The sequence below is a fragment of the Saccopteryx bilineata genome, chromosome 9, assembly GCF_036850765.1.
Source record: "Saccopteryx bilineata isolate mSacBil1 chromosome 9, mSacBil1_pri_phased_curated, whole genome shotgun sequence".
In the NCBI taxonomy this organism is placed as follows: Eukaryota; Metazoa; Chordata; class Mammalia; order Chiroptera; family Emballonuridae; genus Saccopteryx; species Saccopteryx bilineata.
Window position 1 is genome coordinate 44,928,973 of NC_089498.1, and position 24,028 is coordinate 44,953,000.

Sequence of the window (24,028 nt, forward strand, 5' to 3'; positions counted from 1 at the left end):
GGCCCTTGGAGCTTGGGCCATGGCCGAAAGGGAGGGTGACTACGTGCATTCCAACAGTTTTGTGAGTTCAATGCCGCAAGCAACACAACAGGCGCACAGTGGTTCTCCTCTTAGGAGACTTTGCGCGCGCGCCCTGGGGACTGGAGCACGACGCCCGGGAATAGTTTAGCCCCGCCTCCTCGCCCGAGACGGCGCCAGCGCACTGGGCTAAACTGAGCATTTTCTCATGCTGTTCGTCCAGTTCTGGTGGAGCGTATGCGCACGCGCCAACTGCGTCCCCTGGGAAGAAGTCACATGGCAGCCGGAAAGCGTGGCAGCCGCCGCAAGAAGAAGAAGCCGCGCTTCTTCTGAGCGCTCCCAGGACTGGAGCGAAAACAGCTACCGTAGTTTCCGTTTCCGCCACCTTTTCCTCTTCCGGTGTTCGAGGCTGCCGCAACGGCGGCTACTTCGGCTTCATCCCACCGTGTGGGGAGGAACAGCAGTCATGGCGGTGTTTGAGCAGATGAGAGCGAACGTGGGCAAATTGCTCAAGGGTATCGACAGGTCTGATACGGGTTGGAGGGGGCGCTTCTAGGCAAGCAGGGTGAAGGACAGGATTTCTGGGTCGGTCGTCAAGTCTTGGGTTTGCCGGTGTAGGGGGGGATTTTCCAGTCATCTGTAGATGTTGAAGGAAAACAACATCGCAAGCGCCTAGAGGCTGGAGATAGCCTTACCTACCATTCAGTCTCCCCTCTTTAGTTGCCATATAACTTTTTAGCCCTTCGGTTTTCCTATTTCTCTCAGCCTCTGGTTGTCTGTCAGTACCTCTTCATCTCTCCTTTCTTTTCTCCCTCATATCACTCACGCAACACGTTCACTAAAATCTACAGTCAGCGCAGGGCAGTGTTGGGTAGCAGAGGTGCCCAAAACAGCTTCAGGCCATGCTTTCGTGGAGTTTTCGGTTCAGAGTCCAGACATAACCGACAGTAGACAGGGATAGCTGGGTGCAGTCAGAGCTGTGATGGGGGAAGCACAAGCAGATTGGTCAGAACTGGAATGGAGGAGGCTAGGAAGGCGAGGATGGGTCTAGACCCTGAGGGGCGGGGAGGAAAGGGTGGGTGTCAAAGGTGTCCAGGAGTCCAGATATACAGGTTGCAATGAATGAGAGGTTGGGGAGTCATTCTAGGCATTAGACCCAGGGCCGTGATGGGGTTTAGAGCTTAGGCTTAGGTAGGATATGAGTAAGCTTTATTTTTAGAGTTATAGACCTAATTCAAGAGTTGGATAGAGTAGCTCAGTTGATTAGAGCGTCATCCTGATACATCAAGGTTGCAGGTTTGCCCCCCCCCAGTAAGAGCACATACAAAAATCGCCTGGGGCTTGACCAGGCGGTGGCACAGTGGATAGAATGTCCGACTAGGATACAGAAGACCCAGGTTCAAAACTCTGAGGTTGCCAGCTTGAGTGCAGGCTCACCAGCTTGAGGGCAGGGTCGCTGATTTGAGCATGGGATCCCAGACATGATCTCATGGTCGCTGGCTTGAGCAAGGCATCACTCGCTCTGCTGTAGTGCCCCCCCCCCCCCCAGTCAAGGCACTTGTGAGAAAGCAATCAATGAACAACTAAGGAGCTGCAGCGAAGAATTGATGCTTCCCATCTCTCTCCCTTCTTGTCTGCCCCTATCTGTCCTCACTGTCTCTGTCACACACATAGAAAAAGAAGAATCAACCAGTGAATGCATAAATAAGTGGAACAACAAATGGTTTCTCTCTTCCTCTTTTTTCCTCTCTCTAAAATCTATAAAAATTTTGACCCTGGCCAGGCAGCTCAGTTGGTTGATGCATTGTCCCCACGTGCTAGGGTTGCAGGTTTGATCCCCAGTCAGGGCACATGCAATGGTGGCATGAATGATTGGGGCAGCAGGATTGTGGTTTCTGTCTCTCTCTCCCTCTGTCTCCCTCTCTCCCCCTCACTTTTCCTCTTTCCCTCGCTTCTCTCTTCCCCCTCCACTCTTTCTCCTCCCTCCCTCTCTCAAAGTCAATAACTAAACATTTTAAATAAGTGAGTAAATAATTAAAAAAATAAAAAGGACTTGGGAAGAGCAAATGACCAGTGCCAAATTAAAGGGAAGGGAAGGGAAGGGCAGAGAGGGAGGAGCAGGTTACTGTGCCCAACCCCACCCCTAAATAAAGTTCCTGGCCTCAGCTCTTCTCTGTTCATCCATCTTGATTCTTCTCTAGGTACAATCCTGAGAATCTGGCCACCCTGGAGCGCTATGTGGAAACACAGGCCAAGGAGAATGCCTATGATCTGGAAGCCAACCTGGCTGTCCTGAAGCTGTGAGTGTCTGTCTCTAACCGCAACCCCATGCCAGCAGCCAGCAGGGTATCACTCAGCACTGGGTGGGGTGGGAGTTAGGGGTTAGCTGACAGGATTCAGCATCTTTTGGTGTGCAAGACAAGGAAGCCAAGGAAGTTAGAGCAGTTGGACAGATGGTTTTTTGTTATTGTTCAGGGTCTCATGAGGTCATGAGGAGCCGCAAAGGAATGAGGCAGCAACAATACTGCAAGTGGAGGACCCCAATCTCTCCAGGATTGAGGTGCCTTAGAGAGATCAGCTGTCCAATTTATTAAGCAGAAATATGTCATCTTCCGTAAGAAACTTAACAAGCAGAATACAGTGTACAGTTTTATTATTTTTTTTATTTTTTTAAATTTTTATTTATTTATTTATTCATTTTAGAGAGGAGAGAGAGAGGAGGAGAGAGAGACAGAGAGGAGAGAGAGACGGGGGAGGAGCTGGAAGCATCAACTCCCATATGTGCCTTGACCAGGCAAGCCCAGGGTTTTGAACCGGCGACCTCAGCATTTCCAGGTCGACGCTTTATCCACTGCGCCACCACAGGTCAGGCCAGTGTACAGTTTTAGTATTTAGTTTTGCAAAACTGATTAGATTTCTCTTGCTCTTTCTGAGACATAACACTACACCATCTGCTGTCTGATTCCTAACCAGCAGAAAGCTCCAGCAGGGCCAACCACCCACGTCCTTGGGCCTTCCCTGGACGTGACTGCTTTCAGTCACGTATGCTTAGTCTCAACCTTCACTTCCTCAGGATGGGAACAGAAAGTCACTTGGTGCTTTGGCTTTCCTCCAACAGTTTTTAAAATATTAAATACAACATATAGGCTAGTACATAAAATAAATACAATTGGCCCTTCATATCCACAGGTTCCACATCAGTGAAAGGATTGGAAACATTCTTCAACTGAAGATTGTAAACATTCCCCAAAAATGTGACGTTGCTGTTATGTATTGTGTAGTTAGGCCTACTGTGGTTACATCTGTGTTGAACCTTTACAGAATTTTTTCTTGTCATCATCCCATAAACAGCATACTTATTATTTGCACATTATATTGGGTATTGTCCATAATCAAGAGGTGGTATAAAGTGTATGGGAGGATATGTATAGGTTATATATAAGTACTATATCATTTTATGTAAGGGCTTTGCAAGTCTGTTTTTTGGTATGCACAGAGGTTCTTAGAGCCTTTCTGTGGATATTGAGGGATTACAGATAGTTTAACAAGTAATTATAAATGTACCCATCTGATTACCAACCATATTGTAAAATTGAATGTTGCTAGCAACCCAGGCCCCTTGTCCCATGTGTTTTGTGCCAGTCACCCCTACCACCCACACTAGCACACTAGTAACTACTCTTATGTTGTCATGGCCTGGCATCATGTGAGTTTACCACACATGCATGTATAGTGATCACTCAGGATTGCCTGCTTTGAAATTGACACAAATACAGTCCTATAACAGGAGCTCTTCTGCATCTGGCTACTTCCACTTAGCACTGGCTTTTTTTTTTTTTTTTTGCATTTTTCTGAAGCTGGAAACAGGGAGAGACAGTCAGACAGACTCCCGCATGCGCCTGACTGGGATCCACCCGGTACGCCCACCAGGGGCGACGCTCTGCCCACCAGGGGGCAATGCTCTGTACACCAGGGGGCGATGCTCTGCCCATCCTGGGCGTTGCCATGTTGCGACCAGAGCCACTCTAGCGCCTGAGGCAGCAGCCTTGGAGCCATCCTCAGCACCCAGGCCAACCTCACTCCAATGAAGCCTTGGCTGCGGGAGGGGAAGAGAGAGACAGAGAGGAAGGCGAGGGGGAGGAGTAGAGAAGCAGATGGGCGCTTCTCCTGTGTGCCCTGGCCGGGAATCGAACCTGGGACTCCTGCACGCCAGGCCGATGCTCTACCACTGAGTCAACTGGCATGGGCTTATTTAGATTATTATTGATGATAATCGCTACTTAGCGAGTACCATAATGTAGTTGCTGTACTATAAACTTTGGGTATATTATTAAATCATGTGGATGCTGTATTGCCTTTGTGGGGTAGATATGGTTGTAATTGTCCCCTTTTGCAAGGGAGGAAACTGACACAGAATTTAAAATAAGTGGTCCACAGTCACTCAGCAGGGAAGTCTAAATCCAGGCAGTCTAGCTCCAGAGCCCTTAACCACTACTCCAGATACTACTGTCTACTCATTTATTTGTGAGTCACTAAACAGTATTTGCCTTACTAGATTGTGTGAGGATTAACTGTCTTCATTTACAGAGCAGGAAAGTAGGGTAAGGGAAGTCAGAACCAGAGAGTGCTGTGGTTGGGATTGGAGCCCGGGCATGTCCAGCTCCCAGGCTCTGGGCCAAAGCTGTGTGTAGCCTGCCTCGTACCTGGTGAGACTCTGGACCTGGAGATACAACCTGTTGCTATGTCTCGTTCCCTTTCTCAGGTACCAGTTCAACCCAGCCTTCTTTCAGACCACGGTCACCGCGCAGATCCTGCTAAAGGCCCTCACCAACCTACCCCACACTGACTTCACACTGTGCAAGTGCATGATCGACCAGGCCCATGTATCCTTCCAGATCTCAGGTCCACGTGTGTGTGGGAGGAGGCAGGGGCAAGAGAGATCATTTCACAGGGAAGTGGTCTCTGAGTTCAGCCACAAACACTGAGTGCCTGTTCTGGCTTGGCCAGGTGCTGGGTAGGGCTAGGACCCTGTTGTGCTTAGAACAGGCCTATCCTTTGCTCTCACAGAGCTCAAAATCCAGTAGAAGAGACAGGTACCCTATCAGCGACAACCTGGAGTAGTCAGGACTCAGGGTTAGAGGGGCCAGAGGAGGCACCTGACCCTTCCTGGATGTTAGGAAGAGCTTCCTGGAGGAAGGACCATCTGAAAGATGAGGCATTAGGTGAAGCAGTAGGGAAAGGTTATCGAGATAGAGGGAACAGTATGTGGGGAGGCCTGGAGGAAAAGAAGAGCTCGGTGTCACCTTTTAAAAGCTGTGGAAGAAGTTCAGTATAGCCGTGCCACAAATTTTAACGTGAAATTCAGTTGGACTCAAAAGGCACCTGGGAGCCATAGGCTTTCAAGCTCCAGAGTAAAAGATTTAAAGATTCCCATGAGAATTCTAGCTGAGTAAAGACAACCAGGCAAGAGGCCCTAGCCGGGTGCCTCAGTGGGTAGAGTGTTGTCCTGGTGTGCCAGGGTTGCAGGTGTGACTCCTAGTCAGGGCACATATGAGAAGCAACCAGTGAGTGCACAACCAGATAGAACAACTAGGTGGAACAAGTTGATGTTTCTCTCTCTTTCTCTCCCTTCCTCAGTCCCCTAAATCAGTGGGGGGGGGGGGACCACAAGGCTGGAGGGGCTGGGGACTGGACACCAGCTAAAAGCCATGAAGAGCTGAGTTGTTGGCTGGACTTCATTTTATATATCCTCAGTGCCTAGCAAAGTGCTGCTCTTCAATGAAAAAATGTTGAGTGAAAAATTAATGAACTGGATCCCCCCACCCCCACTTGCTTTTGTGTGGCTGGTCTAATACTTAGCCAGGAGGGACTTCACTTTTCCTTTAATTACTTGAGAAACTTGGCAGAATCCCCTATCCATTCTGGGCCCTGTGCTTTTAGCGGTCACCGTCCCAGCTGTCCCACCTACCTGCCCATTAGTGGCTAAGCTGAGAAATGGCAGCTTACTCATTGAGCCTGTTTTCTTACTCATTTGAGAAATGGCAACTTAAATGTTCATTTATTGATCTTAGAGAGAAACATTGATTTGCTGCTCCACGCTCTCATGTAACCATTGTTTGACTACTGCATGTGCCCTGACTGAGGCTCAAACCCACAACCTTGGCTCATTGGGATGACACTCCAACCAAGCTGCCCCACAGCGCTGTTCTGGTGGTTTAAAAAAATAGGCATAAAGTATGCTGTTAAAAGTACAAAAAAAGTGTACAGGGGAAAAAAAGGCCTCTTTCCTCTTATATCCCACAAGCTACCTCACTCCCCTCCCAGGAGTCAATAGTTTGCTGTTCTTGGGGACCTTTCCACAGATATACTGTAGATACATAAGTACAGCTGTGTGTGTGTGTAGACACCAGTGTTTAGTCGAATTCACTTATGCTCTGGATGATTTCTGCCTTAAGGGTCCCCAAAATAATTCTATTTTCACTGGTCCCCAAGTGTAAAAAGGTTGAAAACCACTGATACACACATATGTCTGCCACCAAATGGTAGGCTGTATGTACATTGTTCTGCATCTTTTCTCATATCACAGTGTGTCTGGTCATAATCTATACAAGTTGGCTCAATCTCTAGGTGAGCCGTCATTGGATGTAATTGTCCCTATCACGAGATCATTAGGCTGTCTCTCACCTTTTGCCATTACAGTCTGTGCAGCAGTGACTGGAGGAGATGGGTAGGGAGGGCTGGTCTAGGACTCGGCAGCAGCATCCTCAGGCTCCAGGACCATTTCCCCTTAACATTTCCTTCTCCAGCAAGAAGAACGACCCATCCGACAGATTTTGTACCTTGGAGACCTGCTTGAGACCTGCCACTTCCAGGCCTTCTGGGTAACTTCCCTTGGGTCCAGGGGCAGGATCGGTGATTGGGTCACACAGAGTGGACTGCCAAAAGAACAACCATGCCCATTGACTGGCTGCCTTTGTGGCAATGGGCCCCTTGCTCAGGGCTTTTTAAGCATGATCTCATGAATTGTCATCCTCATACAGAGCCAGGACTCAAAGGTTGTCCCTGTGCACACAGGGCTCGGCTGACACAGACGTGTCCTCCTAACAGAAGTCTTCGATCATCTGAGCGCTCTCCCTTTCTTGCTCTAACTGGAGCCTGGTCCTCTACTTCTGCAGCTTCCTAAGTGGGACTCACTGCCTTAGGCTTGTCTTTAGCAGTAATTGCCCCTTCCTCTGGCCATGCATATAGAACATTTTCACCCTCTAGCCACTTCCTCCCAGCTTTCCAGCTTACCCCTGTGAGGTCTCCAACACAACAGTCTGGGCAGACCAGCACTCCACTCCTCTGTTCTGCTTCTTTCTTTAGCATAAATCCTGTGTTCCACACCCACACCTGTATCTGAAATGAGCAAGGCTAATCATCCAGAGCATGTGACAACCCGGGTCCACAGTCCTCCGCTTCTCCTCGCCTAGGCTCTTGTTTCCCTCCTAGTTTATTCCCTCTCCACTGTCTTGGACAGATCTTTACACTTCGCCCCATGCTCCTTTCCTTCCCACTTCATCTTACGATCTGGCTGCTTATTTTGTAGGAAAATAGAAGCAGTCAAAGCAGAACTCGCACATGTCGCTGGCCTGGCCCTGACATCTGTCGTAACTGACTGAGCCTTCCACTGTTTTTAGAGGGTGCGCTGTCCGTCCTCCTATCTCAGTCCAGCCTCCTCTGGTGCACCATCCCCTTCCTTTGCACCCACTCAGTGACATCAGAGCAGTTCTCCCCACTGTCCTAAAACAGCAAATGTAGCCTTTCTGGATTATTTCTGTCACCACAGAACATGTCTACTTGAGTTAATTCTAGCCTTAAAATGAGAGCACTCCTTGACCTCCACATTCCCACCAGCTCTGCTTCCTACCGCCTTTCTCTGTGCCCTTTACAGCAGCACTGTTGGTTAGGGCACTAACTGCCCGGTTTGCCCTGGTCTCTCCTGACCAAGTGGTTGCACAGTATATAGAGCATCGGCCTAGGACGTTGAGGTCCCAGTTTTGAAACTCCAACGTCACTGCTTGAGTGCAGGCTCATCTGGCTTGAGTGCAGGCTTACCAGCTTGAGCGTAGGGTCACTGGCTTAAGCCTAAAGTTTCTGGCTTGAGCAAGGGGTCACTGGCTTAGCTGGAGTCCCTGGTCAAGGCACATATGAAAAGCATTCAATGAACAACTAAGGTGCCACAACTATAAGCTGATGCTTCTCATCTCTCCCTTCCTGTCTGTGTTTCTGGAAGTCTCCCATCTTAGGAAACCTCAATCTTAGGCAGGTCAAGGCTGTTGGTCACCCTGCTCCTGGGACAGATTGCTGTGTTCAGACTTCTCTGCTCACTTAAATGCACTCCAGGTTCTTGTTACAACCGTCTGACCCAGCTCCCCAACACTAACACTGAAACTTCTTGTCGAGGTCAACAGTGACTCCCTTGTTGCTAGATCTAGTAGGCAATTCTCAGGCCCCATCTTGCCTGTCTCGTCAGCCCCTTGACAGGTTGTTACCCATTACTCCCTCAAAGCTTTTCATCACTTGGTTTCCAGGACAACTGCTTCTGGCTTTCCGTCTACCTCACTGACTACTCATCGTCCTTGTGACTTTCTCATTTCCCTTACTAGTAGAGGTAGCCCTTGCTGAGAAGATGACATTTAAGCAGAAACTTGAAGGAGGTGAGGGTGCTAGCTGTGGGGAAGGAGACAAGAAGAGCCTGTGCAAAGGCCCTGAGGAGCAGTGAGGAGGCTCCTGTGGCTGGAATGAGGGGTTGAGTGGGAGGCAGTGAGGGCACAGGTCCCGTGGGGCCTTGAGGGTCATGGTAGGACATGATAGGCCTTTCCTTGGAGTGAGACAGAAGCAAGGTGAGGTGGTTGAGTACAGTTAGCTAGACTGTATCTGTCCCCTCTCTTGGGACTGGGTTCTGCCTGCCAGGTTCAAACCCTAGCTCTGATATTGGGCAAATCACTTAACAATTCTGAGTCTTGGTTTCTTCATCTCTAAAATGGGCATAAAAACAGTAACTATTACATCATGGGGTTGCACACAGAAGAATGGTTGGCAAGTGAGGTGAATGCTCAAGTGTTAGCTTCTATTATTAATAGTACTAATATTAACATTTTTTTTAATGTTTATTGATTTTAGAGAAGGGAAGGGAGAGAGACAGGAACATCTGCTGTATGTGCCCTGATCAGTGATCCAATCGGCAACCTCTGTGCTTTGGGATGATATTCTAATTAACTGAGCTATCTGGCCAGGGCTAATATTTAACATTCTTAATATTAACATTGTCAACATTGTTGTTCCTCTCACAGCAAGCCCTGGATGAAAACATGGACCTTTTGGAAGGTATAACTGGTTTTGAAGATTCTGTCCGGAAATGTAAGTCCCTTTTTGAGCCTGAGTTCCTTGGCAGGGGAGAAGTGATAGGGAATGGCAGCAGGGTCCTGGTGGGCATGGCTCTTTACCATCTTTGTCCCTGACCTCTGCAGTTATCTGCCACGTCGTGGGGATCACTTATCAGCACATCGATCGCTGGCTGCTGGCCGAGATGCTTGGGGACCTGACTGGTAAGGCCCTCTCTGGAACCCACATACCCATCTGAGAGGTTCGGGGTGGTCAGGGGTAGTGGTCCTCAACCAGCTTCTCCAATGGACCCATTCCTTCCTCACCCAGTGGTTATTGAAGGCCCAACCCAGGGAAGAAATAAGGAATTGGTATAAGACATACACTTCCTTGGTGGAGTTCTATGACATTTGTTTATTCTGCATAAATTATTGTATGCCTACTCTGTGCCAAACACTGTTCTAGTCTCTGAGGATATGGCAGTGAACAAAATAGAATGGCTCAGAGTTGTTCTCAGGGAGATGGCATAACAGATAAATTAAGATGTATGCATCCAGTGGCAATTCGTTCAAGACAACTTGTAGAGGCAGCATTGGAGCAGTTGGCTCTGTGGAAAGGGAACAGGCAGCCTTAGGGCAGAACAAATGTGAGACTCCTCAGGCAGGAGCGCCCTGTTATCTTCACCCGGAGGTGGGGCAGAATGAGGGCTTGGGGGCAGTCGAGAGCAGGGAAGTGGTGGAAGGGAGGTCTCCAGTACAGCAGGGCCTCTAAGGATTTTGACGTTTACCTTGAATGATATGGAGCCACAGGTTCTCAGCAAAGAGGGACGGGATCAAATTTGTTTTAAAAGTTCCCTCTAAAAATAATGTGTGTGTGTTTGCCCATTTTTTTTTTTTTGTTTGTTTGTTTTTGTATTTTTCTGAAGCTGGAAATAGGGAGAGACAGTCAGACAGACTCCTGCATGCGCCCCACCGGGATCCACCCGGTATGCCCACCAGGGGCGATGCTCTGCCCACCAGGGGGCGATGCTCTGCCCCCCCGGGGCGTCGCTCTGCGACCAGAGCCACTCTAGCGCCTGGGGCAAAGGCCAAGGAGCCATCCCCAACGCCCGGGCCATCTTTGCTCTAATGGAGCCTCGGCTGCAGGAGGGGAAGAGAGAGAGAGGAAGGAGGAGGGGGTGGAGAAGCAAATGGGCGCTTCTCCTATGTGCCCTGGCCGGGAATCGAACCCAGGTCCCCCGCACGCCAGGCCGACGCTCTACTGCTGAGCCAACCGGCCAGGGCCATGTTTGCCCATTTTTGCGAAGAGAAACACAGGAAGGAAAATAAAAGATATGGTAAATGGGGCAGAGGGATGAGTGAAGATAGGGAGGAGAGAGGGGTGAGTTGGGAGTGAGATTTCTCTGAGTACCTTTACAGTTTTGCCCTTTGATCCAGGTAGATTTTTTAAATATATATATGTTTTTTGTTGTTTTAATGGAAGCTACCTTTTATTGCACACTTTGTGTCAGGCACTATACTGTTTTACATTAGATGTTTGACATACTTAAAAGTGAAATTAAATCAAAAGGCGATGAAACAATCCTTAGAATTGAATATAAAAAGAAGTGGCCTGACCTGTGGTGGCGCAGTGGATAAAGCGTCGACCTGGAAATGCTGAGGTTCAAAACCCTGGGCTTGCCTGGTCAAGGCACATAGGGGAGTTGACGCTTCCAGCTCCTCCCCCCTGTCTTCTCTCTCTCCTCTCTAAAATGAATAAATTAAATTAAATTTTTTAAAAAAGAAGTGATGAATCTGTATCAAATTGATCATGGTTACACAAAAAAGAATTCTTTCAAGTAACAGTGTACACTTTCTGGCCCCACAATCTTGGTGGCTTACTTTCCAAGGGCAAAAAAGAACTGGGGGGGGAAAAAAGAAAACTGCAAAAAAATTGTCAAACCTGATGCCATATTGTTAGTAGTAATGATGACACTGTGATTTTGAACCCATTTCATGTAGGTTGTGGGACAAAGCAGATAATACACTACTGTTAATAGGAACCAAGATTTGCACTAGGAGAGAAAAGAAATAAATAGGAGCTAAAAAAAAGAAAAGTAAAACAGAAGCTAGGACAAAATCACTGTGGTGGTAAGGATGAGAAAAGTAAAAGTCTCCCCCTGGTGGCTAATTGGAGAATGAACTGTAGAAGCACAGAACTGCTGCAGGGAGACCCACATTCTAGCTGCTGTTGCTGTCCAGATAGGAGCTGCTGGTGGCTTCTGAGGCATTTGGGCAAGAAGGATGCCCTAGTACTGGGGGATCAGAGTGACCAAAGCCCCTGTGCTGCCTGTTCCACTTGCAGACAGCCAGCTAAAGGTGTGGATGAGCAAATACGGCTGGAGCGCTGATGAGTCGGGCCAGATCTTCATCTGTAGCCAGGAAGAGAGCATTAAGCCCAAGAACATTGTGGAGAAGATCGACTTTGACAGTGAGTAATGGCTCGAGACCTTAGGCTGTGGGGCTACAGTGGTGCCCTTCCACAGAGACGGGCTAGGGCCCTCCAGGACCCAGATAGATACGTTCTCGTCAGGGCTAGGAAATTTGCATCTGTCAGATTCCACTGACCTGTCACAGGGCTGCTGCCCAGGAAGGAATGGCAGGGCCACTGGGTGTCCTTCCCTGGAACTTCCAGGGCTTGGAGGGGCCTGCAGGGTGTCCCCACACACCGGTCCCAGGGGCTCTGTTCCGCTGTCTCCTTTATCTTTGGGGCTCCTGGAGCCTCCACCCTGGCACCTGTAGCAGAATACCTGAAAGTGCAGACTCTGAAATCAGGTTAGTGGGTAGAGAATCTCGGTTCTGTACTTTGTGGCTGTGTGACTATGACCAAGTGATTTTACTTCTTTGTGCATCAGTTTTTCTCATCTAAAATGTGGGAATGCCTGACCTGTGGTGGCTCAGTGGATAAAGCATCGACCTGGAATGCTGAGGTCGCCGGTTCGAAACCCTGGGCTTGCCTGGTCAAGGCACATATGAGAAGCAACTACTATGAGTTGATGCCTCCTGCTCCTCCTGTCTCCTTCTGTCCCTCCCTTTCTTCTCTCTAAAAATCAATAAATTTAAAAAAAAAATTAAAAAAATAAAATGTGGGGAAGACAACACCAATAATTATGACAGTTTCTTTACATTTAAGTCAGTTGGTCCTCACATCAGCCTACAAAGTGGGTACCATTAAAGGTACATATTGGTACAGCTTGGTTTCTTAGTACAAACCAATTAGTTTGATATCTAAATGAGGAACCAGATTGAGTGGGCACTTGGGTTTTGTGGACCCTCTCTCTGAGATGTGCCATTCTGTGTGAGAGCTTACTGGAGCGAAGGGTTCTGTTTTTATGATCGTAATGAGTAACGCCGGCATTGTTCTAAGCATGTCATTTAATCCTGCTATCCTATAGGGTAGATGCTTCCTACAGATGGGGCAACTGATGTACCTGGTACCTGGCAGAGCTGAACCTGGGCCTCCTTGTTCGAGTCCAGGCTTTTAACTACTCCCCCAGACTGCCTTTGTGATGGTGACTAGGGCCCAGAAGGGAGCTGTGATCTATTGCTTCTAAAGGATTGTGGGTGCTGTGATTGAAGACTGGCACTTCGTCTCCCATTCTTCCCACATTGAACCTGGTCCCCCCTTCTCTTTTCAACAGGTGTGTCCAGTATCATGGCCTCCTCCCAGTAGCTTCGCAGGAGTTGAATAAAGTTTTGTTGCCTTTAGCCTTGGTGTCTCCTCACTGGCTCCACGTTACCTTTGCCCTTTGCTCTTTGCTCACCAGAGGGAGCCCAAGAGCTGGCTTTGGCCGCCCGGTGCTGAGGCCCCCCTGTGGCAGGACTTCCATCTCCTTTCCTCCCTTTGACTTCCTTGCCGGCCCCACCCCAGCAACTGACCTTCCACCCCACCTTCCTGACCTGTCAGGTCTTCAGGAGAGGGCAGGCAGCAGTGAGTCAGCAAGGAGGAAAATGAATGGGACCGGAGCCCAGCACCGCAGCTGGCCCTAGCCTGGGCTCCTCTGTCCCATGAAGACTTAGCTGAGCAGGAGCGGGCCCCTGGGGTCCTGGGGAGGGCAAGCACACCTTTGCCTTTGAGCCTCACAAACGCAGGCACTAATGACCCTGGGCTGTCGCTGAAGGGGTGAGGGAGGGAGCATTCTGGCTGTCCCCAGTCCTGGCTGCTGCTTTGTGTGTCCTTGTTTCTCGTGACTCTGCCCCAGTTCCTCCGTTTCCTCCGAAAGGGGGAGAGTGGCGCACCCTTGTCAGAGTTATGAGGATTTCAGAAGCTCTTGCCAGTAAAGGTCTTAGACCAGTTCCTAGCCTGTTATTGGCACTTAGAAGATGGGTCGATTTCAGACTTGGGTTTGTCCTTACGGTTGCAAACTAGTCCCCAGAACTCATCTGTTCAGAGAGACTTTACAAGGAAATTTAGATTTTCATCCAGGCCACGCTCCCTCTATCTCTAGATCTAGCTCATATCACTTAGTTCTTAGCTAGGTTGGTTACCTGTAGCATTGTATACATGAGGTATTCCAGGCATCTGGCAGAATAACTTTAGATGTGTCCTGTGCGCATGTACAGGAAGAGGGGACTGGGCCAACAGTGACTGCTTTGGGGGTGACGAGGAAATGAAATGCCATGATAGATGCACAGCCCTTATTGTAGACCTGCTGCTACTTGAGGGAGCTCTTCATTCTTTAGCAGTGGACCAGGCCTATGGAGTGGGCGGTGGCAGTGCCCAAATTGCCAGTCCTGCCAACTCTCCCTGATCTGCTTTCACTCATGCCCAACCTCTGAGCATGGACATGGAGAGCCAGGGAAGGGCGGGGCACCCTTTACCCTGGGTTACTGAGCTGAGCAGGAGCCAGGAACTAGGGTGTGTCCAGTGGGCACAAAGGGTGCTTCTACAGCTCAGGACTCCAGCCAGCTGTAAGAGGGTGAAGAGTAGTAACAAGAGGGAAGATGGGTGCTACCACCCATCCATTTGGGTGGTATCCCCTGGGGGTGGGCACTACAACTGCTCACTCACTTGGCAGGTGTCCTTATGTAGGGTACAACCTGCACAACTGGCCATATCCATGCAGGGAAGAGGAAATAACCTGTGTATGTGTATCTCCTTTGGAGCTACATCTTGTCTTGCTTTGCTAAACTGCTTTTACTCCAGAAGGGTCTTTTTTTTTTTTTTTTTTTTTTGGTATTTTTGGAAGTGAGAAGCGGAGGCAGGGGGGTGTGCAGCACACAGACATACTCTTGCATGCCCCAGACTAGGATCCACCCAGCATGCCCACCAGGGGGTGACGCTCTGCTGCAACCGGAGCCATTCTAGCACCTGAGTTGGAGACCATGGAGCCTTGGCTGCAGGAGGGGAAGGGTGGAGAAGCAGATGGACACTTCTCCTGTGTTCCCTGACTGGGAATCGAACCTGGGACTTCCAAGACACACCGGGCCAATGCTCTACTGCTGAGCCAATCGGCCAGGGCCCCTTTTGCTTTTCTTTTAATTCATTCACTTTAGAGGGGGAAGAAGGGGAGAGAGCAGGAAGCATCAACTCCCATATGTCCCTTGACCAGGCAACCCCAGGGTTTTGAACCAGCAACCTCAGCGTTTCAGGTCGTTCTAGCCACTGCGCCACCACAGGTCAGTCTGAGGAGGATCATCCTTTGAGTAGCTGAGAGACCCGGCTCTGGAGAAAGACTGAGTTCAAACTCCAGCCTAATGGCCTTTGGGCTTGTTAATTCTGTGCCTCAGTTTTACAGCTGGTGAGATTACCCACTTCAGTAGTGGCTGTGAGTTAATTCACTTAAAAAGTTCAGAGCACCTTGGTATATTGGAAGGCCATAAACTTGTAGCCTTGTCTTGCTTGCTTGGGTTCATGGCTGCTGTTTCAGCTGCTTCCATTGTCACCTAGGCATCCCAATATCTCTTCACATTCCCACCTTGGGAGGACACTGCCCTCTTGTTTCACCTAAGTAACACTTATAAAGGAACACAGTATTTAATCAGTTCTGACTATAGTTTTGAGAATGACAAAAAATGGTGCAGAAATGGTGAACCCTTTGGCCATGCCCCTTCTGGTCTCTTTCAGCCCTGAGTCTGCCCTGCTGTCCCTTGACCCTCAATAGATGGCAGCTATTATTACTGCACTACCCTGGGATAGCTGCCAGAAAGTGGCCTCAAAGCTGACTGACAAAGGGAGCTCTTCATTTAAACCTCATTGCCTGGGACCATTGGCTTTGTGTCTCAGCCCTAGTTCTGGGAAGTTTGTGTTACCAGGAGCAGGCAGGGTGGGGGCGGATGGTCCTTAGTTCAAGGGCCCTTCCCTGCTGACCAAGGCCAGCGCAAGGATTCTAGGCTTGTTCACCAAGTCAGGCAGGAAGAGGCTGCCTGCCCCTGCCCAGCCTAGCCCAGCTTGTAAACTACCAAAATTCTTGGTTCTTTGGCCAGGCCTCATCCCCTGGGAAAGTGGGCTACTGCCCAAGTCTTGTCCCCTTCCTTTGCTCGACATTGAATCTCTTCCAGTGCCTTAGCCTTGCAGCTCTCATAAATAAAGCCTGGAGGAGCCTTTATTTTTCTTTAATTCTTCCCCCCCCTTTTTTTTTAAGTGAGAGGAGGGGAGACAGACAGGCTCCTGCATGCACCCCAACTGGGATCCGCCTGGCAACCCTCGTTTGGGGCCAATACTTGAATCAACCAAACTATCCTCAGTGCCAGGGGCCAACACTTGGACCATTCGAGCCACTGGCTATGCGGGGAAGAGGGAAAGAAGGAGGAGAGGGAGGGGAAGCGAAGCAGATGATTGTGTCTCATGTATGCCCTCACTGGGGATTGAACCTGGGACGCCCACATGTCAGGCTGATGCTCTATCTACTGAGCCAACTGGCCAGGGACTTTAATTTTTATTTATTGATTTTATATAGAGAGAAACATCAATTTGTTGTTCCACTTATTTATGCACTCATTGGTTAATTCTTATATTGCCATAACCAGGGGTTGAATCCACGATCTTAGTGTAACAGGATGATGCTCTCACCAATTTAGCTATACCTGGTCAGGGCCCTTCCCATTGAGTTTAGAATAAAATAGTTATATGTCAATTAGCTCTCAAAAAAATTTAAATTCTAAAAAAAAAAACAAAAAACTTAAATTCTGTCTGTCCAGGTGGGCGCAGTGGATAAAGCATCAGACTGGGATGCTAGAGGACCCAGGTTCGAAACCCCAAGGTTGCCGGATTGAGCTCGAGCTCACTAGCTTGAGTGCGAGATCGCTGACTTGAACATGAGATCATAAACATGACCCCATGGTTGCTGGCTTGAGTCTAAAGGTCAATGACTTGAAGCCCAAGTTTGCTGGCTTGAGCCCAAGGTCTCTGGCTTGAGCAAAGGGTCATTTGCTCTGTTGTAGTCCCCTGGTTAAGCACATATGAGAAAGCAATCAATGAACAACTAAGGAGCTGCAACGAAGAACTGATGCTTCTCAACTCTCCCTTCCTGTCAGTCCCTATCTGTCCCTCTGTCTTTCTCTCTGTCTCTGTCACACACACACACACACACACACACACACACACCACATACACACAAAATTAAATTTCTTACCATGGTTTTTAAGTCCATCCATTCATTCACCTAGGATTTATTAAACTTTTGTGCCAGATGCTGCTTCAGAGACTAGGGATACAGCAATGACCAAATTAAAGATCCTTACCCTCATGGGTGACATTCTTGGGAAGAAAACAGATATGATAAATCAACCAATCATGTAGTATGATCTGCTCTGGAAAAAACTAAGTAGGAAAGGTGTGGGATGCTGTTTTATTTTTTGACTTGAGGGAGAGAGGAAGGAAGGGGGAGAGAGAGAAATATCTAGTATGTGCCCTGATAGCGGATCAAACTCACAACCTTGGGGTATTGGGGCAATGCTATAAACAACTGAGCTACCTGGCTAGGGCTGGTATGTTATTTTAAATAACATGGTCGGGAAAGATCTCACCAAGGTATTGATGTTGCCGCAGAGACCGGCAGGAGAGGAGGCTGTGAGCCCTGGGGATCCAGTACCTGGGGAAAGTGATCCAAGCAGTGGTAACAAATTATCACCAAGTATAACGGCCCTGAAGCTGAAACAGGCCTGGTGTGTTCCAGAAACAGCAAGGAAGGCTGCAATGTGGCAGGAACTCAGAGAGCAAGAGGCAGAGTAGAAGGTGAGCTTGGAAAGTAAATAGGGACCAAGATGTAGAAAGACCCTGTGGGTCTGGCTGATACCACAGGAGTCTCCCATTTTGCCAGAGCTGGGTGCCTGACCTGTGGGTAAAGCTTCGACTTGGAATGCTGAGGTTGCTAGTTTGAAACCCTGGGCTTACCCCACCAAAGCACACGTGAGACTTAGTTGATGCTTCCTGCTCCTCCCTCCACCGCCTTTCTTTGTTTCTCTCTCCTCTCTTTCTCTAAAATAAAATTAAAAAAATAAATAAAAAGGCAAGGCTGAGTCAAGGCAGGGGAGACTCCTGCATCTTTCCTCCACCTTTTCTCCTTTCCTTCTTTGACTTGTACTCTGGTGTTATGGGAGAGGGGAGGGTTCTGGGCATAGGAGGGAGGAAATGATCTGACTCAGGTGTTCACAAGCTCCCTGTACCTTCTATTCATTCATTCATTCATTCATTCATTCATTCATTCATTCATTCATTCATTGTGAGAGACAGAGTCAGACTGAAAGGGAACAGACAGGGAGGGAGAGAGATGAGAAGCATCAATTCTTCGTTGTGTCACCTTAGTCGTTCATTGATTGATTTCTCATATGTGCCTTGACCTGGGGGCTACAACAGACCGAGTGACTCCTTGCTCGAGCCAGTGACCTTGGGCTCAAGCTGGTGAAACTTGCTCAAACCAGATGAGCCTGCGCTAAAGCTGACGACCTCCGGGTCTCAAACCTGGGTCTTCCGTGTCCCAGATCAACGCTCTATCCACTGTGCCACTGCCTGGTTAGGCTCCCTCTACCTTGTTGTGGAAAGAGGGGCTCTGGAGAGCAGAAAGCTGGCCAGGAAGCTGCTGTAGTTGTCTAAGCAAACACAAAGCATAAGTGGATGGGGCCAGGGTGGGACCATGGGGGCAGGGGAAAGTGGGTGGGTTCTGTATATACTTTGAAGATGAAACTGATAGAATTTCCTGAAGAATTGGATGTGGGGTGTGAAGACAAAGAGGTATCAAGGATAATTGCAAGGTTTGTTGCCTGTGCAGTTGGAAGAATGGGGGCATCATTTACTGAGATGGGATGACTGTAGGGTGATCAGGTTTTAGGGGTAAGATCAGGAGCTCAGATTTAGGTAGTTAAATTTGAAATATTTACTAATGTGGCAATGTCATTTATCTGTATGTATTTGCTTATTTTTTGTTGCCCCTGCATCCCTTTTGTTAACCACTTGAGAGCCAACCACGCTTATTATGCTCAGCACTATACCCTCGGCGCCCAAGAACAGTGCTTGGTGCTCAGAGAATGTCGAATGAAAGTCCAAAACGTCCTCTACCTTCCCTGTCAGCCAGTATCTATTCCAATTTACCTAATTTCCCTGTCCATTTCGTGAATCCTTCAGATCTTTGTTCAAACGTCCCCCTTCGCGAAGACTACCCTGACTACTTTACACTTCATGTCATGCTTGATTTTTCTTTATAACACTTTTCACCTTAGAATATACAATACACCCTTAAAATTTTGTTGTCTCCCTTCACTAGAAAGTAGTTCCATGAAAGCAGGGATTTTTGTCTATCTTGTTTTGTGCCAGTGCGTAAAACATTGGCACACAGTAGTCGTTTAATAAATACTTGTTGAATTTGTGTTGCCGAATGGGGCTACATTCCACGCCTGAGCAGGTTAAGGCCTGATGGCGAGGCCCGCCTTATGAATCATTTATAACTGGCTCCGCCCACACACGGAGGACGCGCGCGTTCACGCGGGAGAGGGGACGCGGCTCGCACACGAGTTGAAGAGGCGGCGGGGGAAAGTGGACTCTGCGCAGGCGCCGAGCTTCCCGAGGACGGCGTGTCCAAGCGCCTTTCAGGTTTGTAGGCGCGCGCGGGAGGGCGGTGGCGGCAGCGGCGCGGTGCGCAGGCGCGGCGAGTAGTGCGCAGGCGCGGACGGAGGGCGGGCTGAAGCAGCTGAAGCAGCGGCGGCGTCGGCGGCAGCAGCTCGGGCAAAGGGGCGGGAGCGGACCGGCTGGTGGGCGAGAGAGAGGCGGCGGAATGGTGGACTACCACGCGGCGAACCAGTCGTACCAGTACGGCCCCAGCAGCGGGGGCAATGGCGCCGGCGGCGGGGGTGGCATGGGCGACTACATGGCCCAGGAGGACGACTGGGACCGGGACCTGCTGCTGGACCCGGCCTGGGAAAAGCAGCAGCGCAAGGTGCGCGGCCTGCGAGCCGGAAGGGCTGGAAGGGGGGCTTCCCAGGGAGACTGGGGACCTGAAAGGAAATTGGAGGGTCTGTGATGGGAATGGAGGGCCCTGAGAAGAAATTGGCTTGTCTGGAAGGGGCTTGGAGTCCTGGAAAGGAATTGCAGAACTTGAGCAAGAATTGGGAGTCTGAAAGAATAATTGGCGGCCCAGTAGGGAATGTGGAAGTCTAAAGAAAAGGGCTCTGGGAGTCCAATGAAGGAGTTAGGAGGTCTGGGCGGGGAATTGGGCAAACCGAGGAGATGATTGGAACGTCTAAAATGGAATTGGGGTCTGAGGCAGCATTGAAGGGTTGGGGTGCTAAGAGAGGAACGGAGGGGTCTGGAATTTGTGGGTCAGGACAGAATTAGGGTTGGGGAGTCTGAAGAGCAGCTGGAGGATGGAGGGGAGTATTTGGAATACAGAAAGGTCTGAAGAGTATTGGATTTGTGGGAGCCTCAGGGTGGGGGAGTTCTAAAGGGGATGAAGACTCTGGAAATGGAGTAGGTAGGTATAATAAGGAAGGGATTGTGGAGTCTAAAGAGTAGTGGGGCCTGACTTGTGGTGGCGCAGTGGATAAAGTGTTGACCTGGAACGCTTGGGTCGCAGGTTCAAAACCCTGGGCTTGCCTGTTTAAGGCACATATGAGAATTGATGCTTCCTGCTCCTCCCCCCTTCTCTCTCTCTCTCTTCTCTAAAATGAATAAATAAAATCTTTATTAAAAAGAAAGTAGTGGGAAGACTAGGAGACTGGGGAGATGAAAGGAGAGGGGCTAAGGAGAGAAATGGGTGTGAAAAGGCATGAGGCTTAGGGTGTGAGGATGAGTAAGGGTGCAAGGGCGGTCTGGAACTAGGGCTGTGAAGGGAGACATCAGATACTTGTGAATAAGAAGTTCTTGGAAGGGGTGAGATTTATTTGGGATAAATACCCAAATAAAACGGATAACCGTTTTAATAGGAAAAGGGGGAATAGTGGGAGACAGGAGGAATAAGAAATGGATGAGGGATGGAGAGGCTGTAGGGGATAAAGAGTATTTGCAGTTGTTTTGAGGAGGGATTTCTGAAGAACTGATGGAAGGTTGAAAGTGCAGCAGCAGATGGTTGGAGGAGCCTGAGGGGAAGGTCTGGAAAAGGTAAGAATGGTGGGAGCGGGAATGTGAGCTGGAGTCGAATAGCGATAATGGGAGGGAGGTTAGTTTAGGAAAATGAAAGTTTTGTTAGGAACGGAGTATGTGATGAATACACTGAGAAAGGAGGGGTTTTTGTTTTGTTTTAGTGGAGGGTGCTTCTAGAAATGCAGCACCAGGATTGGAAAAGTGTCTATTTTGTGAAGGTAGAAAAAGTGGGAGGAAGAGGTGAGAGTATCCAGAAAGTATTGTGTCTTTTGGCAGGGAAGAGAAGAGGTGAAAAGCTCATAAAGCAGATCTGTTTTTAGGTGGCACTTTGGGGTGGGACCCACTTTTAGGGGTGACTTACAGTAATGAAAGGGAGATCTAAAGGAGTGGGAGGCCCAGAGAAGGTGTTGTGTGTCTGGGAGAGGGGAACTCTGAACTGATAAAAGAGTTTTTTTATTTTAATAGTTTTTAAATTGATTTTAGGGGGAGAGGAAGAGAGAGAGAGAGAGAGAGAGAGCGCTACATCAACTTGTGCTTCCACTTTTTATGCATTCATTGGTTGATTCTTGTATGTACCCTGACCGGGAACCGAACTTGCAACCTTGGCATTTCAGGACAGTGCTCCAACCAACTGAACTACCAGGACAGGCCAAAAGAGGGTTTGCATGTGTACTAAGAGAGGGTGTGAGAGGGGGTTGTTTATAGGTGTTGTGTTCCAGGATGGTGGGTGGTTCTTGAAGTTAGAGGCGTTTAATGTGTACTAGAAAGCTGAATTTTCTTCTGAGATTTGTTACTGATCAGTTCTGTGGTCTTGAGTAAGACATTGGTCTCTTGGTGCAATTCTTTCTGGTTCTACAAAGATGGGCATGTATGGTGTTGGGACTTTGTGAGCGTGGGCTTGGTGGAGCTTTTTCAGGAACTTGGGAGCAGACTAAAGGGATTTGAGGTAAGGAAGGAGAGTGGAGGGAGTTATTAGAAGCCTCTGAAGGGTGTGCATTGGTGCTCTGGGCCTAGGTGTAGGCTGCCCAGTCTAGAGGGGAAAGGTGAAAGGAGCAGCTGTACCAAGCTATCCCTGGGGTGGGGCCTGGCATAACCTTGGGTAAAGGACCAACCTCTGCTTGAATTTCCTCATCGGTGATGGGGGTGGCGGTTGGTGGTGACATCCTTATTTGTTGCCCCGCCTACGTCAGAGTGGGCAGGTTGAGATAATCTGACATAAAAATACTTTTTGAGGGGAAAGGGAGATTTAGTCTGCAATCCAAACAATAACTTATTACCAGAGGCTCTGCTGTGTTTGAAAAGGTTAAGAGTTGCCAAGAGACAGAGAAAGTTGGGAGAGGAACAGGGAGCCATAAGGTTGTTTTGGAGAATGTCTGGAATCTCTCTCCTGCTCCAGGTGCTTGAGCCCCTGTCTCTTTTTCCTCAGGTGATCAGAATGGGAGACTTCCTTCTTTCTCCATTCCTGTCTTCCACCACTCCCCAGTGACTCCTTTTGCTAGCTCAGTTCCACTCTTTTCTGGGAGTTAGGGTGTGTACTCTTTTGTGGTTATAGTCTCCCTTCACACAGGGTGAGGCTGGGGTACCGTCCAGGCTCTGGGCCAGGACTAGGACTCACCAGAACCCCAAGGCCTTGCTCCTATGTGTCATTCTTCCTCCTCCCTTCCTTAAGGACCAGGCAAGGTTGAGGAAAGGGGTGGTTCACAGTGTGCTCTAAGACTAGTGCTTAGATTCTCAATAAGGGCCAGATTCCAGTATGTCCTGCTTTATACCTATTGCAGCAAATGTTTACACATAGCTGTTCTTTGAAGGGAAATGTTGCTTCACTGCTGTGCATTTTCCTATTGGGTAGGGATTCTTTCTGAAAGGGGAATGAATAATGGAAAGGAATATATACAAAGGTTTGTGCTGTTAATTTCCCTTCTAAGAGGACCCCCCCCCCACACACACACACACACAACTACCCAGACAGGCTGGATGGGTCTTTCTATGTTGCAGTGTTGCTTTAGTGAATGACAGATTGCCCTTCTTGCCTCTTCAAGGATGAGCCACTGGACATGGAGAGTGGAAGTTCTGTAAGTGTCTTGTGCATCCTCACTCTAAAGAGCTGTATCCAGGACACCTGTAGGCCCTTACTGTGTGTGGAATTGAATTCTTCTAGGAATTAAGCAAGGATTGGCCCAAATCAGAGGATTGTGGCTCCTGATGGCTCTCATTTTTACCTGAAGCCTTTACCTTTGCTCTGACTTCTAGGGACCTCTGTACCCAAGGCATTTCCTGATAAGTAGGTTATGCAACAGTTATGACATGAGAAGACCCTGAGTGTTCTCTTGGAGGATGGGGGATGGGGGAAGGACTGGTCTGGTTTGGGGGTAAGTTCTTGAGCAGTTATGTTTCTGGGCCACAATTCCTTCTCCCAGTTTCTGAAAGGGGCTTGGGTAGCCCCTACCCTCCTAGACAGGCAAGGTGTCTTGACAGCTGCTCCAGAACTTCTTATCACAGTAAGAGGAAATGCTTCCTTTGCTAAGCTTGCTTGTTCATTGAAACATCACTGCTTACAGGGCCTCACTATTTAGAGCCTGACCTTTGGCTCTGGCTGTATTAGGTGTGAGTTAATTATTTAAAAGTTGTGATGGTATTTTGTTTTTCTCCAAGTAGGGGTGTTTTTTGTTTTTTAAAGGTTGATGGAGGGCCCAAAGTAGCAATCTTATTTTGTTCCATTACTCTGATTGCTTGCCTCTTAGGATCTGACTAACATGTTCTTAGCAGTTTTCCAAATTGAATAATGTACATACAAAAAACCCAAAACACAACAAGCACCACCGTCACCAAACTCAGTTGTCATCTAGATATAAGACTGTGTGTGGTGGGGGTGAGGGGGGGCAGTATACTCTGTCCTCTTGGGAAAGGAGTAGGGGAAGCGACTCAGCTGCTAGCATTGTATTTTCTCTCTCTCCCAGTGTGTTTTAGAACATGGCTTTTCTGATGACTGTGGAAGTGGTGAGGTGTGGGAGGATGGCCTGTAAGTACAGCGCCTCATGTAGCCACTCATATTCATTTGAGAGCTGAAATCCGGTTGGTGCTATGGAGTGTGGCG

The 24,028-nt window shown here is 48.7% G+C and overlaps 2 protein-coding genes across 5 annotated transcripts in view; both read left to right on the forward strand.

The window, feature by feature from the left end:
• The first annotated feature begins 298 nt into the window (after positions 1 to 298).
• EIF3K (eukaryotic translation initiation factor 3 subunit K) lies at positions 299 to 13,130 on the forward strand. The gene is made up of 8 exons (XM_066243563.1): positions 299 to 543; positions 2,220 to 2,318; positions 4,781 to 4,901; positions 6,825 to 6,899; positions 9,354 to 9,420; positions 9,531 to 9,608; positions 11,728 to 11,853; positions 13,064 to 13,130. Exons 1-8 carry the CDS (start codon positions 485 to 487, stop codon positions 13,093 to 13,095), a joined length of 657 nt encoding a protein of 218 aa, XP_066099660.1. The 5' UTR covers positions 299 to 484; the 3' UTR covers positions 13,096 to 13,130.
• Positions 13,131 to 19,506: 6,376 nt separating this feature from the next.
• The window catches only part of ACTN4 (actinin alpha 4), an 82,957-nt gene continuing 78,435 nt past the window's right edge, over positions 19,507 to 24,028 (forward strand). The window contains exon 1 of one of the 4 annotated variants that reach the window (XM_066243714.1): positions 19,507 to 19,792. In XM_066243714.1, coding sequence (XP_066099811.1) covers positions 19,631 to 19,792 — 162 coding nt within the window. In that variant the 5' untranslated portion in view covers positions 19,507 to 19,630. The remainder of the gene's footprint in view (positions 19,793 to 24,028) is intronic. The other 3 variants (XM_066243713.1, XM_066243716.1, XM_066243715.1) reach the window with 3 other exon arrangements.

What these genes read in the sequence shown, in the direction of transcription:
- EIF3K (XM_066243563.1), top strand. Translation starts at nt 485, where the DNA reads ATGGCGGTGTTTGAGCAGATGAGAGCGAACGTGGGCAAATTGCTCAAG. An exon ending in GATGCTTGGGGACCTGACTG is followed by an intron (nt 9,609 to 11,727) that starts GTAAGGCCCTCT and finishes TTCCACTTGCAG; the next exon opens with ACAGCCAGCTAAAGGTGTGG. An exon ending in GGAGAAGATCGACTTTGACA is followed by an intron (nt 11,854 to 13,063) that starts GTGAGTAATGGC and finishes TCTTTTCAACAG; the next exon opens with GTGTGTCCAGTATCATGGCC.